This window comes from Notothenia coriiceps, unplaced genomic scaffold (genome assembly GCF_000735185.1).
Source record: "Notothenia coriiceps isolate Sejong01 unplaced genomic scaffold, NC01 NC01_scaffold00003305, whole genome shotgun sequence".
Classification (NCBI taxonomy): domain Eukaryota; kingdom Metazoa; phylum Chordata; class Actinopteri; order Perciformes; family Nototheniidae; genus Notothenia; species Notothenia coriiceps.
In genome coordinates, this window is record NW_011336006.1 from 323,950 (window position 1) to 350,045 (window position 26,096).

The window sequence follows — 26,096 nt, forward strand, 5'->3', positions numbered from 1 at the left end:
TAACGGGGTAAAGATACAGAAGATTTGATCGAACCCACCAAGAGTCCAAATAGTAAAGCTACAGTGCTCTGCATACCAATCGCTGGTGACAATGGGTCCCAACTCCTCCATTCACCCTCAGTATGTGGCAGTTTATTCAAGTGGCCCGGCTGTTGCATAACCTCACTTTTCACATCTATATGTTTCTGAACTCAGGGACTAGGTCTCTTTGACCTGTTCTGTGAATGTTCTCCTGTTGCACATGACCCTATGTTTAACCAAATAAATCGATAGACAGACTAGAATTAGAACGGCGGTGTGGCAATATGTGTAAAGGTGATGACTGTACAAATATACTTTTCAGTCAATCAAGTCAAACCAATATTTTTCGGATTGAGGGTAGGAAGTTCACATAACTGAGAAGAGTTGCAGGTGATTTCTAGAAGAGCACATCCCCGAGATAATTTTCTTTTTTATACATAATGTTTAATGAGACAGCTGCATGTTATGGTGCAGGCCAATTTGAATATTGTACTAGAGGGATATCCTGGGGTGCAATATGCCGATAAACAACATGTGGTACTGAAGGGTTCCAGCAGAGGCCCCCATTTTTCATAGAAATTAAAGTGGCATTGAATGAATAACATTTCTCCACACACAGCAGACTGCTTCAGACCGGTTTGTGTGGTCCACATTTGAGGGAGGTTGTCATACTCGAAAATTCCACATTGGACTCAGCTGTCAGCTCTTTCTGGGCCTGATTGCACCAATGTGATCTGGACATCAGTTATGAATTGACAAGTGAAGCACCTCTGATTGTTATTTGTGCATCAGCTGTTGCATAAAGGGAACTCCCGTGATCTGTGTTTTTGGCAATCTTCTGTCATTACAATGCAGTGCAGATAGCTACTTATTGTGCCTTTGTCCCCGCATGCTGTTACGTCTCCTCTTGTGGTTTCGTAATACTTTGATAACAGCCTGCCATGTGTGTCGCATCACTGGAGAAAGGATGATAGGTAGTTTTGTACCTGTGCACTGTTCAGTTTACCACTTAAATATACATTGCATGGAATAATAATGATATGACCGTAAGAGGAGACGGCTGAGGAATGACCCCTTGATTAAATTAAAGGCCTCCTCACAGGATCCCTACAAGCCATGTGTTGCGTATCAGGTATTCACTGAGACGTCTTTAAATAAATTATGATGATGATCTTTGATGCACACTAAAGAAGTCCACTGTAGAAACTGAAAGTCCCTTTTTCCAAGTTCATTAATTTTGAGACAGTAGTCCTGCAAAATAAACTTTCTTTGAAGTATTTGTTATCCAATAGAATCACTCTTAAGGATGCAGCACCGAGCTGGCTAAAGTGTAGGGAGGTAAAATCACATTTTACCAAAGCAAAGCAATAACTGCATTTAAAAGTCACTTTACAACATTTTGCTTGAGACTTTCTTATTAAACACCTCACACCCAGAGATGTATGTAATGTTTTATGATGAGCGGGTTATGTGTTTTATTTCTTAATGTGTGTCCTTACTGTTAGGCTGTGATTGCTGTTCCCTTATGAGCACACTAAGGCAAATACCAACCAACCAATATTGAGGATTACATTTTGAACATCATATATTGTTTCCATGCCTGTTTTTGCAGCAATGTTGTACTGAAATAATTTGAAGCTATACATTCTATACTTTCACTCCTTTTGGGCCTCCCTCTATTTTAATTAACAGAACACTACATATCCCTTAGATTTTTTAACAGATATTATTATTATTGATCAGAATTTCACACATATAAGAGTATAAAGAGGAAAACGTACTCTTCCGGTTGGAAGAAAAAGGTCTGATTTAGCGTTTTGCTGGTAAACACTGGCCACCTGTGGAAGAGAGGAAGTCTTCTCGCTGTGCGGCCCTTAGGCAAGTTTCACAGCAGAGAATCGGTTTGCCATGGCAGCGGCGATCGGCACACACGCGATGGGGGGGTGCTCGCTCTGTGTCAGCACTCATTACCATCTAGAGCCTTGGTGGACCTCTCTTCCAGGGCTCCTTTACAGGGAAATAAAAGAGAGATGCTTTACACTTTAATGACTTTCCCACAGTGGCTCTCCAAAAAACAGCTCCCCTTAAATTGCTTTGCCCTGGTGGAGACCAGAGGAGAGTCCCCAATGCTCACCAGAGGAAGGGAAATACTGAGTCCACTGTCTGTCCACTCTGCAAGGCCAGCCAACAGGGGGGGAATAATCAGGTCTTTATGTGGCATGGGGCCTGCAGGGGACAGCCTCAGTATTGTCCCCACAGCCCCCTCTCGTATCCTGGTCTGATTGTTCCTCTGGGTCCAACACATGGTCACGTTGCAAAACCCCCACAAACCAAAACTTGTGCAGCGACTTCCACCAACAACAAGTCCTGACCCATCAGCCAGGGGACGTCCAGTTTAAAGTAAACACGTGAAGCAATGTGGTCACACATCTAATTTAATAACAGTCCTTTTCCAGGTACTCTATCTTGTTTATATCACATGTTGGCAGGTTTATATAAGTAAATGGGCAGAGCTGGGATTTAAGTGGCTCAACACAAGCAGCTGACAGTGTCTCCGTCCAAAAAAACTTTATTAAGGATTATCTGTTTTGCTGGAGTTGCCTGTTTACAGATGGGAACATGAATGATTACCAGTGTGACACAGGAATAATATACACATTTCTACTTAAGGGAAAAGGGGAAGTAATGTCAACATTGCTTCAAACACACAATCCACATGTCATCACAACATTTCATTTTTTGCCCCCTCTTTTCTCATGTTAAACACATTTCCCTGAAGTTCCTGAGTGATGTATAGGCTATTTATATCTATTTCTTTTCTCCTTGTTGAATGAAGGCGAGGTTATGACACATTCTGGTGATGTAAGAGGCCTGTATGTGTGTACTTGGCATCTAGGATGTTGTATAAGACTGTACAGTATGATAAATAGGTAAAACTCCGAGTAAAAATGGATACCAATCCACATTATAGTCATCGACCTGTCCTCCTAACTAACAAAGTTCAAAGTGTAATTTTTTAAGTTAACAATGCTTATTTTAGCTGTTACTTTCAATTGAATAATTCGCTCTCTCTCCTAGTTGTATATTCTTGTTGCAATGTGTCAGCAAACAAGGCCCTGTTAAAGTGGATTACAGCCAGGGATGGCATGTGGTATAAAATATAATCCACGTTGTAGCTATAAATCCTCCCTGAGCCTGCTGTGTGTTTGTGTGTGTATGTGTGTGTTTGTCTGTATTATAGCCAATAAGGAGGGTATGTATGTTAAGTATGTGCTTTGTCTAAGCTTTCCTTTAAAACACTTATGTCCTTCAATAATAACATTTCACATCAATTATCCTATTCTTTTAGCTGTGACTGCATACTGCATTTACCAATTCATATGGTGGAATTCTTCTCATATCTAAACACCTTTATGATTAATGGGTGACCTTTCCAAGACGTTGCCCTGTTGACTACCTTGTGCATGCTGGAAAAATTCCCCACGCTTGTTATAAATATAGTACTGAGTGATAGTGTGTTGAACTATCTCTATGGTGTCCTGACTTTTCCTTTAGTCACAATAAAGGGCTGCAACCAACAATCATTTTTCTGATTAATAGTTTGGTAATAAAATATTGAAAAACCTCCATCTGACTTTCTCAAAGTTCAAGGTGAGTTTTTGACATGTCTTGAAATGATTTCAGTTAATACAAAACAGAGAGAACAGCACATTTCCCTCATTGATGAGCTGCAAACATATTTTAGTGGTTCACACTTTGTAATTGTCGATTGCCCTTCTCAGCCACCGTACAATATTGACAAAAAACGAAAGTGACCTTGGGAGAGTTGAAAAGTTAATGTTCGAACAATAATTTATTTCTGAGTTGGCATTCACAGTGCGCAGCTACCCAACTGAAAAGGAACAAAACTCTTCCTGATCTGATTACAAGTATTCACCTGTCGGAGTTTAAAGGGAAAAAAGACTGAGAGAAAGAATGACATGAAACTGGAAACCAGACATTAGGACGTGTAACTGAGATGAAAACCATGTCAAAGTCCAGACACGTAGACTATTGTTGTAACACCTGGTCATTACGAGGTTTAAACCAAACAAGGTCTTTTTCTTTTTTTTTTACTGGAGATGTGATCGTTGCTGAATAAGATAAAAACAATCTATGATCACATCCTTTATGTTTAAGAGACCATTGAGCATGTACAAATATAGCTTTACAACTGCTCTAAAAGGCTGCAAGCCTTCAAAGTGGACATAAAAAGTCAGGCGACACAAGGATGCAGCTGTTTCCTTGGCATTCCCTGACTCATGGCTTTGACAGAGCTGACTCATGAAGAACACCTCACCTCCCCTGCATCATGCTCACATACTGCTTACTAAGACGTTTGATTCTCTGAAGACACTTGAACTGGTGGTTTTTCCTTTACGTGTTTGTAGATGTCATTACTGTAGAAGAGTATGATTACAATTGGGAAGGGAGGATTGGTGCTACTTTGAATGTTCACAAGCATAACGTTTTGACAAAAATTGTAGTTAGAATATCAAATGGTGGAGACTTTTACATGGTAACAGTACAATTACTTCATAAAGTATTTTAAATCATGCAAGTTTAAAAAAACAAAACGGTCAATGAATGTACACATTAACAATTATATGTCATGATTGTAGTCTTTCTTTCCATCACCTGAAGGAAAGGTGACAAAACTACAGCTGCTCTTATTTATCACCTATAGCTATAGGACTGAAATCAGGGAAAGTTAGTTTGCCACTGGCTAGTAGCAAAAAAGAGGTGTCTGTAAGTCATATATATGTTTTCCTCATTTAAGGTAATTGTACTTAAACTCTTAGACACAATGTCTGTCTCTTTAGCTTGCTATAGTTTAGACATTTTGCGTCCACTGTTTGAGGCGTCCAACAGCTGAGGTGGACAGTAGCTATCTGTGAGTAACTTATTGCAATGACTAATGCTATGATATGTTGTCATCTTAAACAACTGGCTTGTTTATTGTCTTCCCAGGAGTTGGGCTCTAGGTTCAGTTTAAAAACGGGTTTGTTGTTAGTTTAATGGAGTTTGCATTGTGACACACCAACCCAGTCTCACAGCATTTCGTGTTATAGTCACGACATTTAATTTATTGATTCGTGTTCACCAANTAAGCTAACTAGCACACTAACACCTGCTAAAGGGGTTAACATGTATAATATTATCATTTTACTCACCAAAACAGCTGAGATTAGACTTCTTGGAAGTTCTGTTAGTACATTCAACCGCACAGCACAACATTTGAATTGTGTGGTATTTGTAACAACATTTCCTAAAAGGCACAATCACCACTAAAGGGTCAAGTACAGTAACTACAACTAGCTAACGTTGTAGCCAAGCAGAGTGGACAAGTTGCTGTTAGCTGACAGTGAGGCACGTACCTGTCCATCAAAGGGACCACGCCCTAATTCATGCAAAAACTTTAAGGCCTAATATAAATAAAAGGGTCGCGTTATAAAACAATTCACTCACCAATTCATAATCATGAAGGTGGAATCTAACAATATCCCGAATAATTTGTGTTGCATCCAGGAGTAGAAACATGTTTATTTCTGCTGGAAAGTTGGGGATTTTAACATGGGGGTCTATGGAAATTGATCCTTTCTGCAGTCATCGCCTATCGGCCAATAAATGAATTGCAGTTTGTGGCACTTCCTTATTGGCCTCCCGGCTCTGTCCCAGAGGTTTCACCACGGCTGTCAGCTGTGTTTATTCCTGTCATTCAAACAAAATGTGCTGGAGAGGGTGCAGGACTTATATCCATGCAAATACTTTGGTACAAATTACAACAAAATGAACATACTTTACCGTGATTTAATTGTAATATACGTTTCAAAAGAAGTAACAACATACTGATACCGGTAAGTAAAAACTATGAATTAATGCTGTGACAAGTGTGCAGACCAGACGGCAGGCGAAAAACCTTTTAAAATGTGTGTTTTCTGAATGGAGATCGGATCGATCAGGATAAACCAACCTGTCGCTGCTTCGTCCACACTCACAACAACGGCATACATACATACATAAATAAAGCAGTGACTGTATTCAACATGACATAGAAAGTCTGTGGTTTGTTCATGTTTAACTTTTGTCCAGTTTCTGAACAGATGTGAGGAGCTGTGAGCTCTCTGGCTGGCTCTGTCCAATCACAAACAAGAAGTGTTCTCCCTAAAGGAATACCCTTTCCGTATAAGTTGAAATGCTGATTTGGTGTTTTCTGAAATGCTGTAGCGTTTTGTGAAATGCTGTAGCGTTTTCTAAAATGCTGCAGTGTTTTGTGAAATGCTGTGGTGTTTTGTGAAATGCTGTGTCTCGTGCGCACGAAAAAGTATCTTTCGCGCATGCACGAGAAAGTATCTTGTGCGAACGAGAAAGTATCTTAATTAATAAAGCGTGGCCTCGTTTTATTTAAATTGAGGCCACGAAATTACATCTTGTGCGCACGAATTAATAAAATGTGGCCTCGTTTTATTTGTTTCTCTCTCTATGAACCCTCCAGGGCTCCGTAGTTACGTCACTTAGACCAAATCTCCAACGAGGCGTTCTGGGGCAGCAGACAGGTCTTTTCTGTGTTAGAGATTTACTCGCTACAGGGTGTACTTTGAGGGTTTCTGACTCTGCAGACCGTTGACATGCATAAAAAGCTACATAACACACAAGGGGACGGGTAATAACCGGAAAAGCATGACATGGGACCTTTCAATTATTTACCTAAGAACATCTAAATGTGATGTGTTGAAGAATATGGAGCATTGCTATTGCACTTAGAATTTTTTTTAAACCAGCTAGCCTTAGATTTTCACAGAAGAAACTGTGGTTTAATTAATCAATTGACAGAAAATCAGTGAAAAATGTTGATAAAAGATTAATTAATTAAATAATTTCACAAGCAATAGTGCTTTTAAGTTCAAGTCGTTGTATAACATTGTAAATTGAATATTCTTTTTTCTTTTGACTGTTAAACACATCTTAATGTCTTTCATTTTTTGTAAAGCACTTTGAATTGCCTTGTGTTGAAAAGTGCTATATAAACAAACTTGCCTTCAATTTGAATAATCGGCTATCAATAATGAAAATATCCATAGCCCTGGATGTGAAATCGGAGGAGCCTTGATTTGGTGAACAGGAGGCATGTTTGTCAAAGATAAACTGAAACATAAAGCTTTCATCTGTTTTGTAACTTCTTTCTGGAGAATCATGTGTGCGTCATGTCTCTCTGCTTTCCCACACAATGCTGTTAAATAATCTTTAGAAATTGCCTCTTGGAACAAATAATCCGTGTGACAAAGATTGTGCCCCAAAAAATGGCTGTATGTCCCACAATATAACACTAAAACTTGTTTGAAATGGGAACATATAACAAATCCAGATGCTCATTTATATTTATATCCCTTCATGGTGACACTGATGCTGTGTAGCAGGAACACAGTGTCATGCCACACAATGATAATTAGCAACCCCAGGTTGGAAAGAGACTTTTTTATTCATATATTTTTGTAGGATTCACATTTGGATCATCATCAAATTATAATCTTCACAAAAATATTATATCTTTTTAACATTTTCCAGTTTTTTGTAGAAGCGTTACACAAATAAAAATACACACAAAACACCAATAGTTCACAAAAGGATGTTTGCATTTCCATGAATCTCTTCCTCTCAACATGCAAACAATGAGCTCAGCACAAGAGAGAGAGATTTGACAGAGAAAAGGGTTCTTCTGAGGAGCTGTGTCACAAAAGAAGGTCAACACTGTTTACGGGAATGCTCTGGCCACTTGATGCAGGTGTTCACTCTCCTGCTACTTCCTATACATCTCTGCTGTGAAAATTAAAGCCATTGGCATGCATTTGTTGTTCCCACAATAAAAGAGAAATGTATTGTATTCCTAACAATATGGAATAGAAATCCAGAGCCCAACAAAGGCTTTCTGGAGAGAAATGCTATTGTGCACTTTGTTATAGCCCTCATTAGTTCCTGATGTCTCAGTCTAAGGCAACGTTCCTTTCAAAGGAAATCAGGGTTCGAATGTCTCTTGTCAAGAAGACATCACAGTGATGGGAAACATATTTTATTTTATGCAATCTCATTATCTAAACTCTGTCAGACTTCTGTGCTTGCCTATTTGTTTGTAGGTCCAGTTGGGGTTAACTTCTGTTAAATATAAAGTAAGAGGATGTCATGTAAGACATGAAATATAAGGATTCAATACTGTGGAATTCACATGTTCACATGTGTAATACATTCCTCGGTGGAGTCCCGAGCAGCAGTTAATTCAAATCCATAATGACCAAAATCATTATTATGACACATGTCTTTGCCTCACGGTGAATACTATAAATTAATTAAAATACTATGATGAGTGTAACCTTAAAATAGTGGAAACTACACTACCTTCAATGAAAATGTACATGTGAAATTGAAAATAAATATATTAGGAAACACAATATTCACAGTGTTGATGTTGTGGTGGTGACCAGTTGTCAAACTGCAAGAATAACGCTTCCATGATTCAACATTTTACACAGTACATGTTAGTATACTGTTACTCTATATATGCACTGTGGTTTATCACAAATACATTGGCTTTAGAGTACTAGTAGTAGTTGTAAAGAGAACGGCAAAGGATTTAATCTCAGGTGAGAGGATATTGCTTTGGGACCCCTGTGACCTATAATACATTATGCCCCCAAAACAAGTTCAGCAGTGAGAACAGCACACAAAATGCCAAATGTCAAAACAAATGAACCTATACATTTCACTGTTGACCTTTCTCATCTGATCTTTAAGTCTTCATAACAAATAAACAATCATATTATTCCTTCAAGCCCTCTGAAATCACTGCTGACAGGTGAGTATTTCACAAACCAGAGTAGCAGTGAGAGATAAATACTTATGGTTTAAGACCCTTTTCGTTTGATTACTACATGAAAACTGTTCATAATGCCCAACATTAAAAGCAAAGACCTGTAGGAAGTTACAAAAAAAAAACAATAGAGGGAGGAATTTGAATTCCAACACCTATGACCCACAAACACTTGGATGTTTCATTAACGTTGCATGCTAATTACCAGTTGGCAGCACAGCAAGAAATTCAAAAGCATACTGTTCACAACCAGAAATATGGCACCACGTCAACTAAAGGACACAATCACACTCAGCAAGCCCTCGGCCCAGAAGGATATTTACACTGGCAGCACTCCGGCCTTGGAAGAGTTTCTGCTCTGCTAGGCGACGGCTTCTTCACGTGGCAGGTTGAGCCTCACCTCCCCTCCTCCTGCTGTGGAGGCTGAGTACACTGCGGTGCCAAACGCAGAAGAAGAGCCGTTGGTCTCCATGGTGAAGAGCGTGCAGGGACTTGGTAGGGCCGCGTCAGGAGCTACCTTTTCTGGGCTGGATACCTGGGATGATCCACGGGAGGATGTGGGGCTGAGCTGCACAGCTGTGGTGTCCTGCAGAGTGTGCTCACTGGTCTCTATTTCAAACGCTGCACCACCAGCCAACCCTCCATGTCCCATCAGCCCTCCACCCCTGCCGCCCACCTTAGACCTCCGTGAGCTGTTTGGAGGGGGGAGGCGGCTGCACACGCAACAGGCCCCGAAAAAGGAGAAGGCCACCAGCAGCAGGATAGGTCCGATGATGATTGGGGGATTGGCAGAAGGCACCAGGGTGCTGAAAGCGAACGCTCCCACCAGGGTGATGTTGAGTCCAGCCAGCATGATGCACAGGCCGCAGGCGCAGCAGAGGGCCGGGGAGGGCAGGCCATGAGGGCGAGACTTCCTCCTCGTCTTTTTCTGCAGCTCTTTTTTAGGGACAGGGGTACCAGTGTTTCTGTCAGTGATGACCATGTCTTCACCTCTGTCTCTTCCACTGTGGTGTCAAATCTCAGTCCAGTGTCTTCCCCATGGCAAAGTTTAAATCAATTCACAGCCAGGAAAACATCTGTGTCTGTAAATAACAAGAAATGGCAGCTGTTAGGCTTTTTTAGGTACTTTCTTTGAAAGTAAATAAGCTCTGTGGTTACACACATATTTGACAACTCTTGTTCTGTGCACAAGTTGTACTGGACAGCTACACACAAGCATCACTCTGGTATTCCTATCAATTACACATGTCATGATATATATCTGTAAAACAATGAGCATTATTTGATACAGTTAAAGTTGGCTCTTACAGTAAAACTGTAATCTCTTACAGCAGAAGCCTTTTGAACTGTACATTGAATTAAGACTATGCTTTTTGGCTCAAATTCTATGTTAAACAATAGATAAGAAAAGTACATGTCATGTGACTTAGATAAAAAAACATTGAATCAAACAATGATTATAAAAGAGGTAATGATGGGTTTTTTCGATGGAGAATTTGACTATATTGATACTTAATCATCACACAGTGTAAATTAGATGCACCCTGACTTTTCATCCTTTATAAAAAAGTCACAAGTGTTGCTTAATAAAATATCATGCCTGATGAGAATTGCTATTTATCTTATCTTGTTTCGTGGAGTGAAATGTGTGTAATGGCACTGCAGCTGCATCATTCCTGCCAGCTAGGCCACTATGTGAATGGCATTTCAGTATTTAGTTGCAATCAAATCAGCCCTTTCATTCCAGCATGCATCCATTCAAGAGCATTCACTGCACATGAGGAGAGGGGATGTGGGGAAAGGAAATCATTGTTGTTAATCAGTAAATATAATACCCTGAATATATTACAAACATTAGGCCTACGTTTAATAAGAAACTATGATTTGCAAAGAAAACGTGTAAACGCTTAGCCTGCTGAACTGATGTGATGCATTCCTGTAAAGATTAACCCATGAAAAATCAACTTACCCTTTATGTCGATATACTGAAGGTCTTCCCATTGTTTGATCAGTAGATTACCACGGAGATCCCAGGTCTAATTACCAGGTGAAAATACAGAGAGGTTGAAAGGACGCATAAAAACCAAACGAGGGGTTTTCTTCCTGATTTCGTAGCGTCACAGTCCTGAGGGCACAAGTCATGACAGCCATTCAATCACAAGAGCGAAGCGATCCGAGCTGATGTGGAATATAAAATCCGAGCAGAGGAGAGGAAAGATCAATTATGTGAGATGGCATTTCTTCTGACTGAGACACACAGACGCAACACGGTGCGCTGCTCCCGGTGTGAACCGAGACGCACGTAGCATCTGACAGGTCACCCCGCAACGGAAATGGAGGGAAACCGCTAAAATATGCGAGGCATCTCTCCGGTAGCCGGGGTTGAGTCGTCATATTTCATTTTTACATATATGTGATGATCCGCCGTGCAGAGCATCTTCTCTCCACCATGGACCTCTGGATGCGACTCCCAGACTCCTCCTTAACCATCCATCCTTTAGTGTTCAACTCCTGTGTGTGTGTGTGTGTGTGTGTGTGTGTGTGTGTGTGTGTGTGTGTGTGTGTGTGTGTGTGTGTGTGTGTGTGTGTGTGTGTGTGTGTGTGTGTGTGTGTGTGTGTGTGTGTGTGTGTGTGTGTGTGTGTGTGTGCGCGTGTGCGTGTGCGTGTGTGTGTCTGTGATGAAGGCTGTTGCATCTTGCCTGTATCTCACGAGCTCACCTTTATGTAGGCTACTTGTTGCTAATTTCTCAAGGAACACACAATGTGAAATCATGTCATTAATAAATAAATAAGCCAACACAAGTGTGCAGTGTTATAAATGATTGTAAGTCATTCTTAAATGGTCACTCATTTGCATCCTAACCTTTGAAATTCCATTAAGTCTAGTGTATTGTGGTGCATTGTGCAATAGACGTGCTTAAGTCACTGATACTCACGGTAGAAAATACTTGAATACATGTTAAAGTCATGCATTTGAGTATTTTATTCAAACAAACTCATAATGTTAATCATTATTCAATAACCTGCTGATACTGTTCTATACTTATTGACTGATAGATTGTTTGATTTGTAAACATAGCAAAACATGCTATCTTAAGTATAAAGAGCGGCCCAATGTGATATATTAACAGTTCAAACCTCAAAAACTATAAAAACAAATTCAAATATGAAATGACAAAGCAGCAAAACTTTGAGCTGGAATCATGAAAAATATATTGTGCAAAAAATCCTAGTTTGTAAAGCAACTACACCTTTCAAATCATTGAACTGGAGATAAAGCTACAATACTTCCCACTGAAATGTAGTGGAGAGTAGAAAGTGCAAAGTAGATGTATCACAAGTAAAGTACTAAAATACATGTATTTAGTTACCTTCCACCACTGTGTGGCTAGATTTGTGTGAATTGACCCTTTAAATGGTTCCAAGTCTGATTTCAATGCGAGAAAAATGGGAAAGGCTGGTTTCCATTTTCATTCTCAAGTTTTAATTTCCCAATTATAAGTTGAGTTTTAATTGTCAATCACATTCATTAGCAATTAAATGTTTGTTATACGTCGCTCCATTGCTAATCCTCACACAGTGTGATTTGAAGCCTGACAATCAAACTGCTGCTTGTCATCAAGGCACTGCAGACTCCTCGGCTGCTGTTGCCGACATTATTCAGCCTCACAGCACGCCACAGTTTTTGTCAGAGCGCAGCGTTCTTCCCCACGCCACTTGCAATGCAGCAGCCATTCTGCCTCTGCTGTCCTGAATATCAATGTATTATGTTTCGCTGCGGGGGTACTGCTCACTGTGTAGTTGTTGTGTCTACCTGTACACATGTATTCCAATTTGCTTTATGTTTGTACTGTATGTGGCCTGTAACAAATAAAGGCAGGGGAATTGAGCTGATTTTGATTGTCACATAATGACTGTAATCATAATTGATGGATATTGAGAACATTGTGACATGATGATATGAGCTGCAAGCAATTAAAATGACTGTGTGTATTTGCTTCACTCATTGGAAGGAAGTTCTGAAATAGTTTTTCAAACAAAAACGATATAATCTTGGGAGACGTTTATTAGGTCATAAAAACAATCTCGACAAGCGAGCAAGTTTAGGAGATAAGAGGTCTACAAGAGATCATCTTCTTTTAAAGAAACCTAAGAAAGAAGGTTTAGCAAGGTTGGGCATATGTTGACGTCATGGCAGGTCTTGGTCTCCAGTAGGCTGCTTAAGTTTCCGTCTAGATAAGACGTCTGGCAGGTCTGAAGTCCTGAAACACACCAGAGCATTTGCTTCAATTACGGTCATCCCCTGAATCAGCTACACAAATACTAATAATACTAATAAAACTACTCTTAAATGAACTGTACTGCATAATGAGTGTATTGATATGTGCACAATGTATTAAAATTAACGTCAGTGATTAGTTTAAATCAAATTTTTTCCAAGTATTGCTCAGTAAGCATGATATTTTATTTAAACAACATTAGAATTGGGAGGGATGAAACCCCTCTTTAATGGTCACACAGGCAGAACACAGCACACACAGTGAAATGTGGCCTCTGCATTTAACCCATCCTAGTACCAGGAGTCTAGTACTACAGGAGCAGTGGGCAGCTATTGTACAGCGCCCGGGGAATTCAGTTATTTCAGTCTATCATTCATAATTTTCCAAACAAGGTATGACTTCTTTGGATCATACCTGAATATGATGCTACCAGTAAGATAACATTGGCATTGCAATAAAGGTGGCCCTAGTTAACCAAAATTATACAATATGCTAAATTTGAACATCCCCTTATCTCCTCTAAACAGTCTTTAAGGCAACAGAAAAGCACATGTCTTATGTAAGAGTTTGTGATGGCTTTTTTTTCAAACATTTTGCTATGGTAATAAAATACCTAACTGAAGCACATACACAATTATAGAGATGACATATAGTTCATCATGAAGCATGACCTAATTAACACCATGTGCTTTTATTAAGTAATTAATCTGTTAGTTTCAGGACCTCATGACCTTTTATTTTCAAATGAACTGCTTTGTAGTTGTGTGACCCAATAAACCAGTGAAGTAGCAGAATACAACTTTATCCTATTAGACATGTGTATGAAATGATCATGATTTGAGTGTGAATTCTTATGGCTAATAATGTATGTGTAGGGTTCATACTGATCTTCACTTTGACTACCAAATTTGAAGAAATGTAAAAAAAAAAGTAAGGTGCTCTTGAGATACTCAGGCGTTTTTTAATTACAAGTTTTCTTGAAATAAAACTTGTCTCATAAAATATTTGCTAATTAGCATCTGCATTTGTATTTGAAAATGAATCTACATGAAGAGATATTATGTTGGACTCTTACCCTTCATCTGGGTTGGCCTCAGCCATCGGTCCGCCCTCCAAAAAGGTTCCCATTCGACTCTTGGAGCGCTCCAGGTTGAGTTGACTCTGAGTCCCTGCCGAGAGCAAAGGAGAGCAGATCAACACGTAGTTAAATTCAGAATCATATTTCCAGTTTCACCAGGCTGTATCAATATCTACACGACTTCACCACTTAAAATAATGAATCTTTTTTAATTGAACTATATGCAGAAAAACATTGGGAGAAACCACTAGTAATATATTTTGATAAACTGACATTCATATGAACATGTTCAACAGGTGTAACTTTAATGCGATTCCCTTAGCAAAAGGGCTTTTCTATCACATATGTCCTTGATCTCATAATGCTTTCCATCTAGGCCAAGCAAAAGCAGTTATGAAAGAAGAAAACATGCTTGTTTTTTTACTTTAACGGCCCCCAGAGAGATGACTGATGCTCTGCAGCAGACACAACACCTCTCACTGGTGTTAACTCTCCAGTGAGCGGACAGGTGTCGGATTTGCTATCAACGAATAAACGACCATGAACTAAATGGCTCACTATGAAGACGTAAACAATTAATAGGCAAATTCTCTATCCTTCTGTTGAAACACTAAGGAAAGAAAACCATGAAGGCTCGCTCACCTTCTCTTCTTATTGTCTCTACAAGTTGATCGGGAGCGACATTGGCAGTGGGGTGCACTCTGAAGTTTCCTGTGAAGTGAAGACATATTCAGGGACAAAATAACATTTGACTTTAAATACTGATAAAAGAATATACATATTGAGGGTTCAAACAATGAATACAAATATTTAACAACTTACCAAAGGATGGAAGAATATTGTTGATGTTCAGCCAGGCTTTAATGAAGGGGTAGATTGCTATGAGCAGGCCTGGAAAGCAGATAGCATAAAACTAATATAGTGTCATTATCACTATTGGTTTAAGAAGTAGGAACGATACTAGTGTGAATATAATCTTTCGTTTTTCTTTGACCTGCATTTGTACTTTAGTGGCCTGAAACTAACTAGGAGTGTAGAATACTAATCAGTCTGCTAATTGCATTTGCACAATGGCCATATATTGCATGTGAGCCACACCAAAAGATAGACACACTCCCATGCTCATTTAAATCACGACCGGCAATAAGACGATGATGAAACAGCCTTCAGATTATTTTATACCAGATACAGTGTGTGATGTTTTTTGATGTTACACTCAAAGTATAAATTGATGTCTGAACCACAGGGCTTGTGTGCCTCTCTGTGGCACTGTGCTCCAATTCCACACAGTTATTGATTTCCCTTATAAGCACAAGAGCTGACATTAAACACTGGCAGGTCCTGGGGGTGGCTGTGATGCATGCATGTGCTTAAAATGTCATGAAACTGCAGAAGGAGAGAAAAAAATCTGCCAAGAACACTCTGTTCATACTCATTAGTCAGCCTATGTGTCGGAGGAGGCATCAAGGCACATAAGCCCCAAAACACATCATTAGATGCTACTTAGCTGCACGAGAGCTGCTATAGTGAATGTCTCGGTCAAGCTGCTGTCTACAGTTTTGATTTGCCAATTATTTGTGCACATGAGTAACACAAATTAATTATTGAGAGCTGATCAAATCATCAGCGAGAACACGTTTACCATTAACAATGCATGCTAATGTTGTCGTCCTCGGATCAAAAGCCCTGGCCTTTGCTTCTTTCTCTTTCTCACTTCTCCATCTTGGCAGTGAAACTCCTCAGGCTGTCAGTCGCTTCCAGTTACACTGATGTATCAAGTGATCACATGGTGTGTTTTTCAAGGATGGCGAAGGAAAAATGTCACAGGCCACATGCTCTCACTTTAATTTGGGATTTTAAAAAAAATTGTTCATTCCTCATTTTACATGTTGGATATTAACTGTCCACCTCAAAAAATGTAATTCATGTTTTACTGCCTCATTATTTGGATTCTCCCAGATTCCACTGCTGTGTACTGTATGTAAAAAGAATAATGATCATTCCAAATTATATTTATCGTCTTATGACCTAATTAAAACACAACATCTAAAACAGTAGCTAACTGGTATTTCCTTTTTACACAACTTGAATATTTTCTGGTACTTTATCTATAAAGAAATGCAAGTAGTGTAGGTTCTCCTTTATTAGGACTACAACTACATTTTTATTATCTATTAACCTGCCGTATATTTGTATTGATTTATCTATAACATTTGCATCGACTGATTGATTCGTCTAATTAGTGTTGAAGCTTTGTCCTACCTGGTATAGTAACTTGATGTTAGGGCTCAGTTATCACATTTTGGGCAAAATGGTATTCAACTTGACTAATTTTAAAGAGGTAACGCAGCATAAAATATCCTGCCAAAAAAATAAATAAAAAGTTATCCAACATTTTTCTATAGCGGTGTCTAAAAACATGTCATAGAGTCAATATCCTTTGGAGAAGCCAGTCTTGGAAAAATTTGGAAAAAGTCATGAAGTATTAAGGTGATCAAAGAATGTATGTTTTAAGTTGTTAACATTAAAAAATCTTCCATCGATATCCTGTGACACTATAGAAATAATCAATGGGTTTTGTGGCTCAAGGCAAAAAGCATGAAGACAAACAATAAGTAACTACGGTACTGTAAATAGCTTTTCTAAAACTGGGTCAGTAGTTAGAAAGTTTCACACACACTCACCGAGGCCTCCCGCTCCCAGGAAGATCCCTCCTACAGCATCGGCGTCACACTCCCTGGACACCCCGATGATGATGCAGCCCGCCACGATGCCGAGCAGGGACGAGCCCACCCGCAGCCCGTGGTACTCCCCGACGCTGACGGGGTTCATTCGGCAGGCGGAGGCCTCAGGGCCCTCACTGCCACTGGCAACTTCACTATCATCAGTGGAAACCTTTCCTCTTCCTCACTTTCACTCTCTGACACAGGAATACTTTCTCTGACAGAGCCTCCATCCCTATTCTCCGTGGATCAAGACGTCTCATGCATCTTTAAAGATGGGGCTCTGGTTTCCATTGCCACTGAAAATTAGAACGCTTGGGTCTCTGACTTTTACATGAAAGCGATACGTGCGATACAAATCTGATCACAGCGCTCTTCCTACCAGCACCGGCATCTAGTATCACTGGATGCCTGGAGAGTAATTTAGGAAATATAAATACACTAAAACAGCTGTGTGGTATGTATTGAGCATGACAGAGCATCCAGGACTTAAGCGTATGACACAGTGGTGTGAGTTCAAGGGCAGGGACACAAACAGAGAAGGGGGGATGGAGGAAAAAGAAAGGGCAACAGTTAGAGAGAGAGAGTTAGAGTATGTGCTACTTTTGAGATGTGTCTGCAAGCTTGAAGGGAATGTGTAATGAAAGGTTCGGAGAGTCCTCTACGGTGGGGGCCCGAGGCCACGCAGAAAGGCCTGCAGTTGCCATAGGAATAGCATATCCATGGCAACAGAGGGAAAAAGAGGGTAAGGAGGATTAACACCGGTGAATAGGAAAACAAATGAACTAAGTGGGGAGAGAGGAGAAACCGTGACACATTTCCTGTTCAGCAAGTCTATGTCGACTTCTATTATTATCAATCGATGCAGCTGTGTGTGTGTGTGTGTGTGTGTGTGTGTGTGTGTGTGTGTGTGTGTGTGTGTGTGTGTGTGTGTGTGTGTGTGAGAGAGAGACAGAGAGAGAGAGAGAGAGAGAGGCATAGGCAGGCCCTACCTGTGTGACCCTCCTAGCGACACACTGTCAAAGGATATATATTTTTTGTATGTCAGAAAAATAAGTAAAGAGGCCAATACATGTTTTTTTCCAAGATTAATATTTATTTACATTTGTGAGAGGTAAAACCATCAGTATTTCAAGAAAAATAGCAAATATGAGATGAGTGACGGAATAATGAAGATATGATTTGTAAAGAAGAGAGAAGAAGAAGAAGAAGAAGAAGAAGAAGAAGAAGAAGAAGAAGAAGAAGAAGAAGAAGAAGAAGAAGAAGAAGAAGATAAAGTGCAGTGGTAATGTCCATCAAAAAGTCTTGCAAATGCAAAACCTTAAAGAAGGGAAAAGTTATCCTCGTCGTAAAGCAAATTTGGTCTAGAAGATTCTCTGGGCAACTGAGAATAAATATTTTGCCTTGTACTCACAAGGAATTATTGTGAAGGAAATGCAATAACATTGGCCGGGAAGGAAATACTTTTAGAGCTTGCTTGCAGGTGCTAAAGTGGCACACCATCTCTAACGTTCACATAATGAACACACTAAATCACCAAAGCTTGAGCTATTAGTGTGGGAGGCTGTGCAGGGCCATTACATGTGAGGCAATAAATGTTAGCAAATGACACAAATGTATCTAATCTCTGAGGTTAATGACACTGTGCCCTGTATAGGCTTACGGGTCTCAGGTTGCCTCTAAGACATATCATTTAGAAATACAAATACAAACAAACTTCTGATAAACAAATTATTAAAATATATAAAAAATTCAACTTACATACATAAGAAAAGCAGATGATATTGTTGCAACATGTCATACGTTGAAATTATGAAGAAAACCATTTTTGATTGCTAAATTCTCCTTAATCTCCAAAAAGATAACATGTATTTATATTTGAATACAATTTGGCTGTTTTCTTGTGGATAACAAACATAGTTATAAGCTATAAGCGCATGTTATGTTTAGCAGCAAAAAAACTAATCAGCAACGGAGAAATGCTGTGAGAGCAGTGACAATAAAACATGCGTTGGCCGGGAATCGAACCCGGGTCAACTGCTTGGAAGGCAGCTATGCTCACCACTATACCACCAACGCTTGACAACATTTGAAGGGAAACGCTGAATTTTTTTCCCGTTTGCAGCCGAATTGGTTATTCTACTAAATCTGAGCTGGGTTGCAAAAACGAGGGACGCTTCATGCACACGAATCAACGAGGTTAGCTAGGGAGAGCTATTAAACCACAATCTGCCAGAAATCACAATCCTCTAACCAATCAGGCTTCAGACTGAAGTTAGGACCACCCACCTCATTAGCAAACAGACACAGAAATCAAATAAGTGAACATAAATGTAAAAATACATTAAATATATAAAATAATGTATGTTCTGTTTTATTCTCAACTTTTATTTATACATCCATTTATTGCCATATTTATTTATGCATTTTTTTCTTATATTTATTTATTCCTGTATTTATACATCCATTTTTTGCCATATTTATTTATGCATTTTTTTCTTGTATTTATTTATTCCTGTATTTTTTTCCAATATTTATTTATTATTTTATTCATTTATTTCCGTATTTATTCATACATTTATTTATTTATACTTATGTTATGTTCCTATCTACTTTCTCACATACAATGATGCAAAAGTATAGACTACAAAATAAAATACAAATTTCTACATAATATAAAAGCAAATCAGGTCTGAACTTTGGTTTAAATAGTGAATCGAAATGTTCAATGTAATGTCAAGAAATAGAATAAGGCTAGTTTGCTTCTTAACAAGTGTAATGATCTCCATTTAGTAAAACATATAGGGGGCTTATTACTGTTATTATATTAAAATACGAAAACATGCGAGAAAAAAACAACTTTGGATTTTTAAATAATGGATGTTTGTTGCTATAGTTTAGTCCACCAGATGGCGGTGTAGTCTGTGGCAGACAGCTGTGAGATTGATAGAAAACATGCAAACACAAAGACATGTAAATATCATAGGCAACTTGAGAATGCTAGAAAGAAATTGCTAGTGGGAATGCTTTATGCTGAAAAGCTGACGCTAAACTGCTATGCTGAAATGTGATGTGTAAGAAGAAAGTGAATCATTTAGATTGAAATGATACATGAATACTGGGGGCTTGAATGTGTGATAAGAGAAGAAAAGAAAGTAAAAAGGCTTGGAAAAAGCAGCAGAATATTTGAACTAACTTGATGGCGAATGATCTGTCGCCATGCCAACGGCATTTGATGACATCCCATAATACGCTTAGATGCGTTGATGGCTGCATCGTTACCAAACCTGTGAAGTTTTGGGCCGTTTGGAGCATTTTTACTGAAGTTATGAGAAAACCGTATTTCATGGTGAGCATTGTGTTGCCATGGCAACGACATTTGAAGAAATCTCAAAACTGTCCCGTAGATGTCTTCACGGCTGGACTCTTAGCACACGTGANATTATCTGAAGTCTGGTGCTCTGAGCATGTCAGTTGGAGTTATGACATCATCGTGTTCCATGACACAGGTGTTTATATTTGAGCAAACGACATGTCCAGAGATCAAAGGTTTCCATGGTGATTTGCAGTAATCAGTTAGAGGAGAGCATTTTCATTGTTCTGAATGAGAGATAAACCTCTTACATGTGAACGTTTTGTTGAAGAACCGTAACAAATATTGGTGAAATTTCAAAGCGTGAAGCATGTCAAGGAACTTGAGCATCTGAAGTATACTTTTTGTGTACTTTCGGGTTAATAATGTGGCCTTTTTGGTAGATTAACTAAAGGTGTGTGGCTGATGTGATGGGGGGAAGATGTGGCTGAACTTACATTGGGCTTTAATGGAGACATGTTGAACGTTTTTGTCAGTTCATGCCCTCAAGAGGCATTCTGTTTAATTATTTTGCTTAATTCTTTTTTATCTTTCAAGCTACAAGATGTTTTCCTATGTTTGTCATGAAAAATTATTTCTAAGGAATTCTAGGGTTTGGGAATTATGGCAGGTTTAAAAGAAAATATGAAGGCAAACTTAAATCTGTCCTCCACTCTAGCTGTGACATCACGCACTCTAAAATCTGAAGAAGGCCTCTTTATCAAGCTCTAAAAGGATAGGAATCAGATTTAAAAGTTGTGTTACACGAATAATGTCAGAAAGATGTGTAACATTTTAAAGTTGGAATGAGGTTTCTGAGTGAAAGTATGAAGGACCAGTTAGCAGTTGAAGTTGCATGAAGATTGTTCAAGTCTGAAGAGTTTCTTCATTGACTTCCATGTTAAAAATGTGATACATTTAAGCAATAGCTCACGACAGGCCGTGGTATATGCTCATTATATCACAGCTAAGGGGCGTGGTTCGGCCCGACGCGAAGCTAAGGCTAAGAACCAATCAGATTGCTTGTTTTGACTTGTCCGTTTTATAATATGGGATATATCTCTGGAATTATGAAAGTTATGAATGATAAAAGTAATAGCCATCGATTCCCGACCGAGCAGAACGTTTTGATGTTTGAACGGAGCTTCTGCGATGTTCAATGTGGGAGGCGAAGTGGTGCAAAATAACCCGGCAGAATAATAAAGAATTTTGTGCGTAGCATAACAGATAGTTGGAATGCTGTGTCAGCATTCCCACTAAAATATATACCTTGATAAAACGAAAATGACTGTACTGTAATCAAGTATGGAGGACGGAAATTGACGTAAATTTAAATAGATAAATGTAAGTGAACGTATTCGGTTTTATTTTCAACTTGTATTTATTTATACATTAATGTATTAATTTGTCCTCATATATGTACCTATTATTTATTTATTATTATTTATTTCCTATTTATCTTAATATATATTTATGCATTTGTTTAATTCTTCATATATTTACTTCCGTGGGTATGAATATTTTTATGCAAAAATCTGTGGCCAGTACGGGTATCGAACCCGCGACCTTCGCGTTATTAGCACGACGCTCTAACCAACTGAGCTAACCGGCCATGCATTATATGGGTACAGTAACCATTTCATACAACATCAGACAAAATACTATGACACCTATCAACGTTTATTTAGAATCTATGCAGTGATACGATTTTTGATCGGAACTCGTGGCGCAACAGTAGTGTGTCCGACGCCAGCTCAGGAAGTTGCGTGTTCAAAATCACGTTGGGGTCGATCTTATTAATTTTACTTGTATTTATATGTATAAAAATAGACCTAATATACAAAGCAGCGTCTCAGTTAACTTCCGTCATCCCGCCGATTGGTAAAGCTTCTATATATTGAAGCAAAAATGATGGGGTAGGTATAATAAATAAATACAGGAATTAATATCTGTGAGAATAACTGTTTGTAAAAAATACAAGACGGTGTCACTGGCAACAAAGCATTTCACTTCCCAATTTATAGATACAGCTCTGGAATACATTCAGAGACCACTGCAAAATTATCAGTTTCTCTGGTTTTACAACCTGTATGTGTTTAATTTTTTAATTGTATTAACTACTTACAACGTGTCTTTGTGGTGTGCTTCAACTTATAAAGTCTATGGTTTCAACCAGAGCCGGCCCGACCCATTAAGCGACATAAGGCATATTTGCCACTGCTTTACTTGTCGACAGCATGTTTGAACATATTTGCAGCAGTAAATGTAGCTGTTTGGCCACTGACGTTGCCATAACAACACCTGCATTTAAATGTGCAACCTCTTTTTGTGACAGATTTTTGCATGAAATTATAATTCTTCTGAATGATATTCCTATTGAGAGCTAGTTTCTATGTGAACATTATGAGATGGACAGCCAGAGAGGATAAATGAAAAACAGGTATGAAATACTATATGACAGTAAAACAAGAATACAGTTTAAAAGGGGAGTGATTAGTATAAGAAAAATAAAATCTGTTTAAAGTTCTGTTTCATATGGGTGTTGAGAGATGTATCCGCAGATTTTTGTTGTTGTTATTGTACAGGCTACAGACACAAAACATGGACATTACAATAACAAAAAGAGACATTCTTATCTCAAACAACAACAAAAAAACAGAAAAATAAATAAAAATAAAATAATAAAAGTCACTTCAACATTTCATAAACAAAACAAAAAAATAGGTTGACAGTCCAATATCATCAAAAGCATTTATTATTCCTTTTTATCCCACTCTTCGCTAGAGCTGATTGTTTCCCATTTCATGGTGTGTTGAGCCATCCTTTGATTCTTTGTGGCAATCATCCTTTCCAAAATAAATTGTGTTTTTAATCTACTTTTCACACACCTTAAATTCAGATTTCCCCTTNACTCCGGTTCAGATCAGGGGGGCCGTTCCTCCCAATCAATCCCCTCCAAGTGTCTCCATCATTGCCCACATGTGCGTTCAAGTCTCCCAGCAAGATTAAAGAGTCCCCTTCAGGAGCCCCATACAGGACTCTTTCCAGGGTCTCCAAGAAGGCTGTATACTCTGAACTGCTGTTGGGTGCATAAGCACACACAACNNNNATCCCACTCTTCGCTAGAGCTGATTGTTTCCCATTTCATGGTGTGTTGAGCCATCCTTTGATTCTTTGTGGCAATCATCCTTTCCAAAATAAATTGTGTTTTTAATCTACTTTTCACACACCTTAAATTCAGATTTCCCCTTCATTGAGCTTTAAAAATAAGTATTTTTGCCAGAAAAATAATTGTATTCATCAACTGTATATTGAGGTGTACAGACCTGTTGCCGGTTTCCATCTTTTTTTAATTTACGTTTCCAGTTAGTTGGAATAGCTGAAAGCAGCTGGTTAAAGTGAAGGAAATCACATATCTGACCATACATACAGCGAAAACACTGATTTAAATTACCTGAGCTATCTAGTAAATCATTCAGGAAAATAATTCCTTTTCTCAGGAGACTTTCCCATAATAGTGGTTTTCCATCTATTAAAACTTCTGAGTTCAACCATATTAATTGATTTTGGATTTCTTCTGGTGTATCTGGGGGGTAATACTGGAAACTCAACCAAGCCTTCAATGCATCTCTAACAAATGGTGAGATTTCTACTAATATTTCTTTGAATAACCATTCACAGTGGTGAGGTTTTAATTGGAAAAAGGGAAACAGTTTACAGTCAAAAAATAAGTGCCCTGAAAATAAATTCTGACTTGTTCTCCAGCTATTATGATACATCTTATTAATCCAAGATGCTTTTAAGGATGAATTCATTGCTGCCAATTTTTTTAAGTTTAGTCCACCATTTTCAAGTGTATTATATATGTATTGCCTTTTTATCTTGTCCGGCTTATTATTCCAGATGAACTTAAACATTCGTTGTTCAAAGCTTTAAAAAAAAGATGCCTCTGGGGAGGGAAGTGAAATCAAGAGATAAACAAACTGTGGAATCACAAGTGCATTAATTAATGTAATCTTTCCCTGTAATGAGAGAGCTTTCCCTTTCCATAGATCTCTTAATGTTGCTCTCAAAGTGCACCAGATTGATGCTTTTAACTTCAATATTTAAAAAAAAATCTTCCCGGGGAGGTGAGGTCCACTGTGTTTACATGCTTATTTATACAATATGTGTGCTTATGCTAACATCATAAGACAAAATTTGGTTCCGTGTTGTGTGTAGTGAGAACGCGCCCAAGCCAAAGCTCGCTTTCACTGGTATATAATGGCTAACATACATTTAGCGAATGAGAATGAGAGTGGTCTTTTAATTATTTTCAGAGCTGTATGTCGAATATGTGAAATGCCGCCAGCATAAAAAAAGAAGGGCTCGTCCGGGATTTGAACCCGGGACCTCTCGCACCCTAAGCGAGAATCATACCCCTAGACCAACGAACCGACGACGATATCGTGAGTAATAAGAATAGACAAAGATCGCAAAGGCATGATCCTTGGACATTTATTTTAGATTTTATTTTTGCAGAAAAAGTCGTCATATTTTGTTAGTACGCACGAATACAGACAGTACAAAATGTAAAGTCCCGTAACATAAACCACGAGCAGATACATTGTTTCCACAAGGGCCATTATTTCTGTTTTATATTTGATTGTCTTACATTTGCTAAAAAACATGTTTAGACATTTTATGTCAAAGTTAAATTGGCACTTCCCGAAACTAGTGGAGACCTAACTGCAGATAGCGTAGCTAAATATTAGCCTGACATGTTTGCTAGCTAGCAATAGTAAGACTTGTAAAGTTAGTAAGAAAAACATGAACATATTTAAACTATTTATTGTTGGCTAATGGTAAGAAAAAATGCTATTTGCTATGAGAAATACTACAGACCTGAATCGACATCATTAGTTTGATCCATTAACACAAACAACAAGTAGGCGCGGCTGTTAGTGGCTAACGTAACTTGCACCTTGCTGTGTGTTTGGAACAGTTGACTGCAGGTTAGACTGGATTCTGCACTAGCTGTATTTATAGGGATACAAGTTTAAAAGTTAAGCCTACTGGTGAGATATTATACTTAACTGAAATTACTTGCGTTATATATACCGTCTGTACTTATTACACACTAAATAGACACTAATTTGAGTTGAGCATCAGCTAACTAGCATAGGCTTACTAAAGACCACGCGTCATAATGTAGCCTATGATTGTGTTATGGCCTATGGCTGTACCTATGGCTGTACCTGTACCTACCTTACCTGTTTGAGGGCCACAGGGCAGAGACTGCTGCTGGGTTTCTTCCCCCACCTCTGCCTACCACTCTCTTTGCATATTTTATGTACAGTCAATACCCCCAAATTCCCATTAGGTAGAGAACACAGCAGACTTTACATGGTAGCTTCCTCAACTTTTGGTAATAGTCTAGTCGCCAGCTCATAGATTCCTATTGTATAACAATGTATAGTATTGGGAATAATAGGCCTGCTACCTTACTCCAGATTTCCTGTGTGTCAATTTTGTTCTATCAACACATTATTGTTTAAGAATATGGATAATGAAATCATAACATAAAGTTATCAAAGTTTTAGATTCTGTCACAGAATTACCCAATGAAGGACATGCCTTTGATAATGCTTTAATGTTGCAAGATCCCTAGCAAAATAGCTAGTAATCAAATTACCTAAAAACAGTTGACGCAGTGGGTTGGAGCGCTTCTGTTGTAGAGGATGTGGCTGTTGTGGAGGAC

General features: G+C 38.7%; 2 protein-coding genes and 3 non-coding genes across 6 annotated transcripts; all 5 read right to left on the reverse strand.

Moving 5' to 3' along the window:
- Positions 1 to 7,540: 7,540 nt before the first annotated feature.
- Positions 7,541 to 11,383, reverse strand: tmem275a (transmembrane protein 275a). The gene is made up of 2 exons (XM_010766336.1): positions 10,893 to 11,383; positions 7,541 to 10,005 (listed from the first exon to the last, which is right to left on the reverse strand). Exon 2 carries the CDS (start codon positions 9,903 to 9,905, stop codon positions 9,285 to 9,287), a length of 621 nt encoding a protein of 206 aa, XP_010764638.1. The 5' UTR covers positions 9,906 to 10,005; positions 10,893 to 11,383; the 3' UTR covers positions 7,541 to 9,284.
- A 1,620-nt stretch (positions 11,384 to 13,003) lies between these two features.
- On the reverse strand, positions 13,004 to 17,278 carry kncn (kinocilin). 2 transcript variants are annotated; one of them, XM_010766339.1, is made up of 5 exons: positions 16,966 to 17,278; positions 15,104 to 15,172; positions 14,924 to 14,992; positions 14,279 to 14,372; positions 13,004 to 13,185 (listed from the first exon to the last, which is right to left on the reverse strand). In XM_010766339.1, exons 1-5 carry the CDS (start codon positions 17,111 to 17,113, stop codon positions 13,113 to 13,115), a joined length of 453 nt encoding a protein of 150 aa, XP_010764641.1. In that variant the 5' UTR covers positions 17,114 to 17,278; the 3' UTR covers positions 13,004 to 13,112. The 2 variants fall into 2 exon arrangements, with proteins under 2 accessions (XP_010764641.1, XP_010764639.1); XM_010766337.1 differs by having other exon boundaries at positions 16,960 to 17,278.
- A 1,733-nt stretch (positions 17,279 to 19,011) lies between these two features.
- Positions 19,012 to 19,083, reverse strand: trnag-ucc (transfer RNA glycine (anticodon UCC)). The gene has a single exon. It is a non-coding gene; the product is annotated as a tRNA-Gly (tRNA).
- Positions 19,084 to 21,894: 2,811 nt separating this feature from the next.
- Positions 21,895 to 21,968, reverse strand: trnai-aau (transfer RNA isoleucine (anticodon AAU)). Its single transcript has one exon. It is a non-coding gene; the product is annotated as a tRNA-Ile (tRNA).
- A 2,752-nt stretch (positions 21,969 to 24,720) lies between these two features.
- trnap-agg (transfer RNA proline (anticodon AGG)) lies at positions 24,721 to 24,792 on the reverse strand. Its single transcript has one exon. It is a non-coding gene; the product is annotated as a tRNA-Pro (tRNA).
- Positions 24,793 to 26,096: the final 1,304 nt, after the last annotated feature.